Source organism: Centruroides sculpturatus, unplaced genomic scaffold, assembly GCF_000671375.1.
Source record: "Centruroides sculpturatus isolate CEXI.00-Female unplaced genomic scaffold, Cexi_2.0 scaffold234, whole genome shotgun sequence".
NCBI classification, from domain to species: domain Eukaryota; kingdom Metazoa; phylum Arthropoda; class Arachnida; order Scorpiones; family Buthidae; genus Centruroides; species Centruroides sculpturatus.
Genome location: NW_019384411.1, coordinates 35,291 through 47,848, shown reverse-complemented (window position 1 = coordinate 47,848; position 12,558 = coordinate 35,291). Strand labels below are relative to the sequence as shown.

The following is a 12,558-nucleotide window of genomic DNA, read 5'->3' as shown; positions in this document are numbered from 1 at the left end:
ATTAACAATGTAAATTCGTCTCTGTAATCCAAAACACACGCTTTGGTAGACGTATCTCACAGCAATTTCTGGTTAGCAAATTTAACTTTTATTTTTCATTGAACTACAAATATATTTCGGGTTGGTATAATATACTCCAACCCCTCTTCAGTGCTAGTTCAAATAAACAAAAAGTGTTAAAACATGACTATGTTATATTACATTAAATGAAACAAACCAAAAAACACTAAAAACACTTACATTTTTTCATTAAGTACACAACAAAAATTGTTTCTTATTTTGCTTTTTCACAAATTAGGAGGTAGGAGGGTAGACCGTTTACAAACATCAATTTATGTTTTAACTTAAATACTATGCATACCATATTAATATGTAAAATACAAAATAAAGATTGCTATAGTTTAACTCGAAGGAAAAATTGATACTAAGGACGGATGAATTCAACGTCTGTTCTCCAGATGTCCAGTCTGATTTTTAACATGGTTCCTATACTTTATAGAAAGTTCTGATTGGTTTATTCATAAGATGAAAGTTAATTATGTTATTTAATGAAAAATTCAAATTAAAATTCCAGAGAGTTTATGAAAATATTGTATCAAAACTCCCATTTGAGTTAAACAGTTTGGGGAAAGAAAATGTCTTTGAGGAAACCAGGGTTGTGGAGTCGGTAAAAAAAGCACTCGACTCTGACTCCTGATAATTTTAGTAGGCCGACGAAAGTAAATACCAAGTCATTTTATGGGGGGCAGAGATATGCTCATAGGGGTTACCTTACTCTGAACTCTGAAATGAGCCCTGGGCATTTACCCGAATACTTTTTATAGTTTGTATTTTTAATATTTAACTTACATTAATATTTATTTGTATAAAAACATTAATTTTTAACAAATATTTAATAAGAGGAAAAAAGGAGAGCAATAAAATTCTACATCTACATATCTTTATTCTACAGATTTTGCACTTCAATTTCACATTTCCAGAAAAGCTAGTTCAATTAAAAAGTGTGCAATCTAGCTACTTCAGCCTCTTGTTCAGAAAAGTAAAATATATACTCTGATCAATTAGTCTGGCTCATTCAGAAAAATAGAGTACTTATTTAGAGTGGGGATAAGAATGGAATGAATCAATAATATTCAAATTCAATTGGTTCAAAATAATTTTACTACTAAACACAAATACTACAAAGAAAATTATTGATACATATTTAATAAATTAAATTGTTGCATTTTGTATTTAAAATAAATGAATTATAACAAGTACAAAGACATTTTAAAAAATTAATAAATATAAAATAAATTTTCTTTCATTTAAATAAAAAAACTAAATTAAATTTAAAATGCTGACTCCTCTGGCCAGAAATTCCTCCTGACTCCAACTCCACAGTCCTGGAGTAAACACAACTTTCAGTTATCCTGGTTTGAGTTAATCATGTTCTACTGTATATATATATATTATATATACAGTTGGACCTCGGAGTCTGAGTCAGGAGGAATTTCTGGCCAGAGGAGTCGGCATTTTAAATTTAAGTTAGTTTTTTTATTTAAATGAAAGAAAATTTATTTTATTTTAAATATCAGAATGGTGCTTGTTGTGTTCAATTTGTGCACACAAGATATATATCTTGTGTGCACAAATTGAACACAACAAGCATCATTCTGATATTTCATTTCTTTTTGCTTTGCAAAATATCAAACCATCAGTTTTTAGTTTGGTTTGTTATTCATCCATCCATAGACCTCATTCATCACTGGGTATTATGGAATTAAAAAAGGTTGCATTACCATTTTCCATTTTGATAAAGTTTTGTAACACACACACACACACACACACACCTTTTTGTTTCGGTGTGAAAAAAGTATAGCACAAATTATAATATCATAGTTGCATAATAAAAAGGTAACAGAAACGAATCACTTTTTAAAAAACTGTAAAGACTTTGATATACATGTTATTTTAGAGATTTTGTTTTATAGCAAGTCTTCCCTTTGCTGTAGTGTTCTGCAGTTCTTCGTGTGTGTGTGTGTATACACTATTGATAATATATATAATCATATCAATAGTATATATATATGTTACCAGCCAAACTAGTTTATCCTACCTGTATCAGGATATACTAGTTTAGCCTAGGACAATCTAGTTTGGCCTAAATACTTTAGGCTTAACTAATTTGTCCTAGGCTGAACTGATTTAGAATTATTATTTAAGTCAGGTCTGGCCAACCCAAATTGTTTTGCGGGCCACTCTGATCATGCATAACTTTTTGGTGGGCCACAATTTAGGCAAACATGCTTTTAAAAAGTAAAACAAATTCAAAATGAATATGATTTTATTGTTATACCAAGAGTTTGTATCGCACTTGTGCATTATAACAATGACACATGCAAATTTTCATTTATTTAATTGTTTTGGTATACACATAACGGGAAACAAAAATTTTAATAGATATATAATATTGCTTAGTGGGCCACACAATTTAACGTGACAGGTTGCGGGTTGACCAGGCCTGATTTAAGTATATTAATGGTTAAAATAAAATTAAAAGGCAATCAATTAGATGAACAATATTTATTCAAACATAGTCTACTTAATTATAAAAAATGGTATTGATTAGAAGTGACACAACCCTTGTATAAAACTATAAAATAAAAATAAGCTAATCAGTACTTATCAGTTAGTATTTTTTTTATTAAACCATGCACCTATAAAGGTAATTAACTTTCGATAATATTTTCAAAAATTCAAACGAAATAATAATAATAAATTTTAAAGTCAAACTAAAATTAAAAATGAACTTGTTTGTGTTTCTTAGTGTAACATATAAAATATTTAATCTTTTATTTATTTTTACAGGGTGGGTTAAAGTGTTTTTTTATAGTAATTTTATAGTCATTTTTTTTTATAGGTAACCCCAATGGCGGAACTTTGGACTGTTCATGCTCCCGGAAGGGAGACGCCAGCAGGCCATCCATTGTTTAACATCACTAGTTATTGATTCACTGTAGTTCTTGAACAAAAGAAAAAAAAAGGAAATGTCTACTAAAAATGTAGTTAATCTAACCAAACCAACTTAACCGAAGCACCGACATTGGGGTTACCTAGGTACACTTTAACCACTGGGTGTACTGTGGTAGCATTTTGAATTACACAAAATAATTTTTTTTTACACTAGCACCTATTTGTAGTACATAAATCAGTTCGGCCTAGGTCAAACTTGTTAAGCCTAAAGTATTTAGGCCAAACTAGATTATCCTAGGCTAAACTAGTATATCCTGATACATGTAGGACAAACTAGTTTGGCCTGAAATTGGGTTTGGCTGGTAACTTATATATATAATGGTATTAAAAAAGAATTGTTAAACATTAAATAAATATATATACAGTGGTGCCTTGTATAACGTACTTAATCCGTTCCTGGTGCACGTACGTTAAGTGAAAAGTCCGTTATGTGAAACGTATTTTTCCATAGAAATACATGTTAAAACATATAATTTGTTCTGCAGCATAAAATAACCATACTATACCATTAAAAAAATGAAAGTGGAGCAGTCACCAATTATGCCGGTAGTCAGATGTTGTGAGGAGGGCATGGAGGAACATGTTCTTCACACATTCATACAGATACAGACTTTTTACACATTGCAGCGGGTCTCTTTTTATTGTTTTTTAATCGGAGTCAGATTCAGGAGAGGCTACCAGAGCTTGCAGCATCAACTCCTCTTGTTCCATCCTTTATTTTTTGGCAGCTGGCTTCTTGAAAAACATGTCCAAGGTGGTGTGTTTCTCTCTCTTCTTCAACACCTGTCGGAAATGACGGACAAAGGTGTCATTGTAGAGATCATTGATCCTATTGGCCTCAGCTCTGTTTGGATAATGAGTGTTGGTAAACTCCTGAACCTCTCCCCATTNCTGATTAGTTTCTCTTCTATGCAGACTTTTTGTTGTTTTGTGAACGGTATACGATCCGAACCGAAAGTTGATTTACTTAAGTAATAATTATATCAGTCGGTTGTAAAAAGAAAAATTTCCTTTACTAATTTAGGAATTAATACTTCGCGGAAATAGACCGTTTTAAAGGGTTAGTGTTGGCAAGCAATCAACCATTCTATTGTCCAATGGAGGTAGGAAGTTATGACTGCTCTATGCGCTTCTATCTGTAACAAAAGAGTAAACTCCGAAACGGAACAGTTCTTATATGATATAGGTTAGTTATACCGATAACAGGATCTTTTTTCCTGCTTGTATTGTTTCGCCTATCGCTTAACATCGATTATTATTTGTAACAGATGAATCCGAATCGAAAACTCGATTGATCAATATAATATCGAGTTTCCTATGAAAATAACGAAAATCGATTTTTTTTTGTTTTGGTGATGGATGGTCCCGAAAGGAAAACAATTGCAGTAAATTCAACATTTGTTCTTTATAATAAATATATATATATTTATTTATTTATTTAATGTTTAACAATTCTTTTTAATACCATACCATTTCATCAAAAAAGGTTTGCAAGGTTAATATGAATTCACTTTTATAATAATTCCAACTTTATAAATAATTTATACCATTTCACTATTATAAATATTACTTCATTCTGCTTTCATCTTGTCATTGTCCTAAAGAATAAAAATATGTTAATGACACTAATATAATTAAAGTAAATTCTAAATTTATTTTAATTTTTTTGTGAGTGTGATACAAAAGTTTTCTGTTATTTTATATTTTTCTTTTAAATCTAGTTCATTTTATAGAAACAGCCAAAAAAGATTTCTGTTGGATAATATTAAAGTATTAAAGTTACTTTTATGAAATGTATAAAATACTTTGGCTGTTAAAAATTACTGCATCAATGCACAAAGTGCTCTGTAAGTTATTTTTAATGAACTAAAATTCTTGGATTGTACATGATGTTGCTCTTTGACAATTGTAACCAAATTTCAAGTATGCTAACTTGTAAGAAGGATATGAGATTGTGTGCATTTTTGCTATACATAACTTTTGCTTTATTGTATTTTTGGTAAATTCTTTTATTGTATGAAAAAAAGATTTAAAATGTTTAGAAGTTTCTGAAAATTTTTAATTATTTATTTACAAGGGGAGTTATGATGTGGTCCTTGGGGTTTAAATAATACTATTTTTGTGGATGAGTCTTGGTACAAACCTTTGTTAAGCATAGGGTGAAAGTGCACTTTTCAAAATCTTTCAAGAAAATCAGTTAAATAATTCTGAATTACTTAAGTGTAAGTTTTGCAAAACCACTCATTGAAGACCATATAGTTTGGTGGCAGTATGCTTTACTCGTATTTGTGAGGTGCCAGTGTTTTTTTGTAATCAAATGCAAAAATTATTTTTCATGAGGAATTCTATTTGACAAACACCAAATAATTTTTTCAAATATTTGCTTTCCACATTGTATGAATGAATTACCATAAATATATGTAGGATATATGCCAATATCTTTCAACATTAATCTATATAATGCTCAGTTATATTCTACTAATTACAAGTGGTCTTGTCATTTGGATAACTCACTCTTATGGATATCAAAATATCATAGATGAATCACTTTTCATATACCAAAAGTGGCAGACACACCAAGCTCTCTTATGGTGACTTTTTCTGCTATTTTTGTTTAGATAACAATAAAAATTAATTTTCAAAAATTATTTGTATGTCTGCTTTTTGTTTAATCTCTTGTTTTAATGTTTTATGTATTGTAATAAAAGTAAAAATTTCACTTAAGCAAACTTATAATTTTTCTTCTTGGAGTTCATTCCCTGAAGGCTATTTATAACATGCAACATTTGACTCTCAGATATATGATCTTGTACATATTTTTAGGAACAATTTATGGCTAAAACTTAGGGTCTGCCTATAATATACATGTTATTAAGTGTTATAAATTATTGTTGCTGATAGAATAACTTGTAATCCAAGAAAACTAGCTAAGTATATTGTTTAAGAAATATTACACTAGAGAAAGTCAAAATAAAAAATACATTGAGAATTTATGGACCTATTCTGTTTTTTCTCTGTTCAAACAGTTCAAGATTCATCCAATGACAGATGACTATTTATAAAACTTAACTGATTTATCAAAGACTAATTTGTCTAAAATTTAATTTAGAAAATATCTGAATTTTTTAGGCCGATATCCTTGTCCATGCAGCTTATGGCTCCAGCAAAGATATTTGGGTTTATACTTCCATAGGATTGAAACCAGATAAAATATTCATTGTTGGTAAAGTTTCTAAAAAACACCATGCTCTATCTACAGTAAGTAATGCCATGGTATTTATATATTGTATTTTTTTAAAGTGTTTTTTGTATATACAAAATCTCAATTGTTCTAGGTACTGAGTGATGGTTATGCAGCTCATCTAACTGACTTAAAAGCTCATGGGGGATCCAGGGCTGCCAAAGGTAATGCCAGAATGGTGCTACCCAGAGGATATTTCGGCATGGGTAATCAGATGGGTGGAGGCCTGAGACACCGTCACTCTGCCAAAAGGACCACCTCCTATCCCCTGTCAGCACAGATTGGTGAAAGAACCATTCCTCCAAATATCTCAAGTAAAATCTGATCACTTCATTAGTTTCACTTTATTCATCAAAAGAAAAACTCGCTCATTAGTAACAGGTATCATCTGCATTATAGTACAATGATCATGGCCTGTGGTTATCGATATATACATATATAAAAAAAGATCAGGGTTTATTTTATAAATTAACAACAACAATAATAAAAGCTTCCACCATTTGTAAAAATGATTTTTCTATTAAGAAATTTCATTTAAAAAAAAATGCTAATTCTTGAAACATATTTCCAATGAGTTGTTAATTATTTGTTGCTGTGAATTAAAATAATTGTTTGACATGCAATTAGTTAAATTAGTTTTCAAACATTAAAGAGTAATCATGCTCGAACACAATTTTCCTAATGTTGTATATGGATATTTGTATAAAAATTATTTGTGCATTCTACAATTTTTAAACAAGCATACACACACACCATAAAATATTACTGTATATGTTTACATTCATATATATATATATATTATATAAAATATAAATTCATATGTATGCTCTATGACTTATATATCTATATATTTATATACTTAATGCATATATATATATAGTTAAATGCTGTGTATAAATATATATGGTATATATACACAGTGTACATATACATATAATTTATTAAGCGGGCGAAAGATTTCGCATTGTTAGCAAAATCTGACGACGACCAAATGCAATGACTGTGATGTGAATATTGTTTACTTTTAAATCTCGTCTATCATCTATTAAGAGTCACAGAAAAAAAAATCATCTAGCTTCAAAATGTGTGCATAATTTTTATAGTTTTTCTTATGATACATAATGTTATGAGAAGCTTTTCAATGTATTTAATGTAATATACAGCTATTTATTTATTAGATATATATATATATATATATTGATATTTTGATCGGCAATACCATAAAAGTATTTGTTAATGCGTAGCCAAATTGTGTGAACATAATAAATTATTGTTATGCAAATCTGTGTGTTTCTGAATTCAAAACATTACAATGGTTGACCAATTTTTAGGGTATCCAGTGTAAAGATTATACACGGTGCAGTGCCAAAATCTGGACAAAATTCAATTTCAAATTCCCGCCATTCTATACCATTGGTAGATGTCGTGTTTGGCATTCAAATATCTTGACACATGTACTAAACTATCATAACCTCAAAACAGTCGCAATGTTGAAACCAAGTGCAGAGTATAAATATAACCGAAGAGCTGCGATTATCAAAAGTGTTCGCGCTGGGTGCTCGGCAACAGAAATCATTCAGTTCTTCGGGTACCTGAGATCACTGTGTATGATGTTGTTGCAAAGGACAATGAGTCGGAGAAGTCCAATGAAGGTTTTACAACACTGGCAAGGAAAACTCACTCAAAGGAGTGCGTTGTCAGGACGCCTGAAATCATTCAACAGGCTTGGAAACTGATTTTTGAGGATCCAGGTCAGTTGATCTGAAAATTGTCGTCGGTTGTTCATGTGAGCAAGAAAACTATGTATAGAATCGTCTACAAGTCTTACACAATTAAAATGAGTCATTTGGTCCAAAATTGATTTTCGGACAACATTGACATATTTGATCAAAAGAATTCTGGCCTCCCAACAGCCCAGATTTGAATTATTTGGACTTCTATGTATGGAGCGTAGTTGAAAGGGTCACAAGCAACGTTTGGATGTCTGGACTTGTATCATTGATAGCTGCCATTGATGAGATTGATGAGGCATTCACCGATGTGGACTGTGACACATTAAAGCGTGCCTGTACATGCTTCAGACAACAGTGGAGGCAGTCATTCAAGCATGAGGGGGATAGATTGAGTAAAGGTAGTCTTTATGGCCTTACAAACAATGTGGTTAAAAAAAAATTTGTAAACCTTTTTGCTTTTTGCAATAAAAAATATGTTTGGAAAAAATGTAATTTGTATGGATTTTGGCACCACACCCTGTAGTAGTAGTAGAATAAGACTGCTTTGAGTTTCTCTGCTGTTTTAAGTGGTGGTCATGCAGATCTGCCATTTCAATCAATTTTCCTCAGTGGCAAAATCTTGCTTCATTTTTCAAAGTTTATCTCTGACAATGCACCATAGATCTTAGTAAAATCAATGAAAAGTATATGCTGTAATTGTGCATATGCATACTCAAAGTACTACTCCATAAGCCATAAGCTATCTAATAAGGAAGATTTGGTCTGTTGTTGCAGTTTTGTTTAAAACTGCACTGCTAATCTATAACTGCATCCATATAGTGTGAGAGAGTCTTTGTAGGATTACATTTGAGAGAATTTATACGCTGAGTTAAGAAGTGTTGTTGTTGTTAGTCTTATTTCTTCTGCAAGGGCACAAAATTATTTTCTTTCACTGAACAAGTTTTTTCTTCTCTGTATATGCACTATTAGTTCTTCACTATTTATATGAGCTTAATTCACATTAGATGTAGGAAGGACAAAAGACACAACTTACACTATCGCATTTATTTTGACAGTAGGGTAGCTTTACACAGGATTGCAAAGTCTGATAGCCGCTTAAAACTCATCCATCTCATACACCACATTCTCAAACACTTAGATGACAACATTAGAATAGATTTCCAATGGGTCCTGGGTCATGCAGGGGTTCTCAGCAACGAGACTGCTTGTCAAACAAGCTGCAAAGTCTTCAATCACTAGTACTTTCAGTTACATTCCTACCTTGTACATCAACAATCACATCAAGAAGCAAATCTTCATTCTCTGGCAAGACAGCTGGGGACTGTGACACCACTGGTAGGCTCACCTACACTTTCATCCCCAAGGTTGATAAGGTTGATACTACTGCAATTGTTCGCCACTTTTACCCTAGTTACACCCTCACTCAGCTACTTACAGGACATGGCAACTTTAAGCAATACTTGCATAGATTTAACCATTTAACCCTGGGAACAATCCAGAATGCGATTGTGGTATTCAGGAAGACCAAACACCACTTCACCTAGTTTTTTGCTGCAATAGGTACAATCACATTAGGGATAGTTTAATGAGAGCTGCTATTCTTGAAGGCCTTGCAACCCGCACCAACTCATTCACACACATACAATGTTCCATCATCTACTCGCTTTTATATCCCTTAGTGGGGCCCTTGAGAGCACTCGCTCTGGGGAAACGGATGGCAATTAGCTTTCCCTTGCTTTGTTTCAACTGTCGGTATATATCTGCTTTCAACTTTGTATTTTAATTCTTATGTTTCATCGTCTTTTCGGTCTAAATTTGGTTAGTTCAAGTTAGTCGTAGTTGTAAGTTAGATTAGGGACTCTTAGCTTGATTTCTGGTTAGGTTCGTCCTAGGTTATGGTAGGTTCGTTTAATTAGTGAGTAAGTTAATGTTTAAAAAAATAAAAAATAAAATAAAAAAATAAAATAAATTAAATTAAATTAAAAAATAATAATAAATAAATATATTAAAAAAAATTTTGGGGTCTTGCATGTTTGTCTTTTGTCTGTCCGTTTGTCTCGTCTAGTTTGTTGTTGTGTTCGTTTTTTTTTTTTGCACTGTCTGTCTAGCTGTTAAGTAATATTAAGATTCTCACTCATGTTTAGTTTCATTAGCATTAAGTAGTTATAACTTCCTACTAACAGCCACTTGGCACTAACTTCTACACTTAGCAATTTGTGGCGGCACTGGATCTTTGATGTTCGCTATACTCGGGTTTTCTTTTTTAGGCTGCAATGCCGTAATCCCCTAAAGGGTCTCCTTTGGGGTACTATGGTCTTGCAGCCTAAAAACTGCATGCCAACATCAAACAGAGGGTACTGTAGCCATACATATGCCATTCAGAGGGATCCTACCTTTCTCTACTATCTAGCTCCTCTCCCTCCTCCTTCCCCTCCCCTTTCTCTTACCCTCTTTTCTGCTGGCTAAACACTTCTTGTACGGCCGAAGTATTTTTTGTATGTATGTATTAGTTCTTCACCACCTCTCTTAATCAGCTCTGCTAAAATGTTGTTACTGTTTGTTGCCTTATTGTTTTTAGGCTTCTCAATACTTGTTATAACTTCTTCATGGATAGGTTTCATAATTTAACATGTGTTTCTTCTCTGTCCTGTGTATTCTGTTTCCCTTTAGTACTAACATTAAATAATTCGTAATTATTTTGTCACTTGTTATTAGAATGTTACGATCTTATCCTGTATCATCATATTCTTTGGCTGGTAGCCTGATTTCCATTTGTTTATTCCTTTATAAAGTTGTCTAAAGTACCTATTTTATTTTCCTGTTTCTGTTATACAGTATATCACAGAGAAAAAGTATGGTGATTGGTCAAAAGATAACCCCAAGATTTTTACATTTTTTGACTTGGAACTTTGAAACATTGAGAAATGCAAAAAAATTCAGAGGTTTTTTTCTGTGTGGGTGGCACAATTTTGTTTACCCTCTTTGAAGCTTAACTCCTGTGCTTTTTGTCAAAAATTTCTGAAATTTTGCAAGGAGGTTTTTGTATTGGGGATTGGTTTTTAAATTTTGGTGGTTAAAGGTTGGGCAGGATGGGGAGATAAAGGGAGATCGTGTGTCATATCTCAAGTAGGATCAGACTTGATGATTTTACTCATTATTAGCATTTACAGTTTTTTACAAAACCCATCCCTACCTTCAAAATTAAGCTTTTTGCCATTTAATAATAATTAAAAATATATTTTACTAGCTGTTACCCGCGACTTTGCCCATGGGGGTTTTGTAAGCAAACCCCTTTTATATTCAGTATTTCAACAACCATAGTAATTGTTGTATAACACCTACCGCCGAGAATGATGAGAATTGCCGAGAATCAAACAAACAATTTTCAATTTGATCAATTTTCTGGAACGTTTACAATCGTTCTATAATCGAACCGATACGCAATAACAAATTTGAATCTAAAAAGGTTTGAACATTTGGTTAAAAAATCGAAATATATAAAAATATTTATAACAATGTCTGAAATGTTATAATTTAATACACCTAAGTACTTAATGAAGACTAATCGTAACAAAAAATCACATGCGAAATAGTACAGTAGAAGCCATTCTTCCTGTTAAGCCTTAATGCTTTCCCTCTCCCCCCGCTGGGGAATTTCGAAAAATCCCTTCTTCGTGTGCATTGCCATGGCGTACCCAACTAAAACGTTTAACATTTTTCGAATGGTGTGGGGCGTCATAACACCATTTATATTTATTATTTCAACAACCATAGTTATTATGTAATTTATAACAATCCAAATGTATAAAATTATTGCATTAAACATACCCCTTATTACTGAGAATCTTCTAATTCAATCGAACGTTTTCAATCTGACCAATTTTCTAGAACGTTTGCAATAATTCTATAATCGAACAAATATGCAGTAACAAATTCGAATTTAAAACGGTTCGAACATTTAATTAAAAAATCGTAATACGTAAATATAGTACATTTGGAAATTAAGTTATTACCACCAGAAACAAAAAATCACATTTAAAATAGTACAGTAGAAGCCATTCTTCCGGTTAAGCCTTAATACTCTTTCTTTCCCCCCGCTGGGGAATTTCGAAAAATCCCTTCTTAGTGTGAATTCCCATGGCATACCCTACTAAAACGCATATAAAAAGAAAAAATCGCATCTAAAATAGTACGGTAGAAGCTGTTTTTCTGGTTAAGCCTTAATCCTCTCCCTCTCTCCCCACGGGGGAATTTCGAAAAATCCCTTCTTAGTGTGAATTCCCATGGCATACCCTACTAAAACGCATATAAAAAGAAAAAATCGCATCTAAAATAGTACAGTAGAAGCTGTTTTTCCGGTTAAGCCTTAATCCTCTCCCTCTCCCCCGCGGGGGAATTTCGAAAAATCCCTTCTTAGTGTGTGTTTCCATGACGTACCCTAACTGTCTACCAAATTTCACCTCTCTAGGTTAAGCGGTTTGCTCTGGGCGATGATGAATCAGTCAGTCAGTGAGTCAGTCAGGACAAGCAATTTTATATATTTAGATTAAAATACTTTTAATAACAGAT

The 12,558-nt window shown here is 32.2% G+C and overlaps 1 protein-coding gene across 2 annotated transcripts in view; it reads left to right on the top strand.

The window, feature by feature from the left end:
- LOC111619010 (protein retinal degeneration B-like) overlaps positions 1–7,013 on the top strand; it is a 73,637-nt gene extending 66,624 nt beyond the window's left edge. The window contains exons 17-18 of one of the 2 annotated variants that reach the window (XM_023360642.1): positions 6,145–6,273; positions 6,351–7,013. In XM_023360642.1, coding sequence (XP_023216410.1) covers positions 6,145–6,273; positions 6,351–6,581 — 360 coding nt within the window. In that variant the 3' untranslated portion in view covers positions 6,582–7,013. Of the gene's footprint in view, positions 1–2,902; positions 3,218–6,144; positions 6,274–6,350 lie in introns of those variants that run through there. The other variant, XM_023360641.1, reaches the window with a different exon arrangement.
- Positions 7,014–12,558: the final 5,545 nt, after the last annotated feature.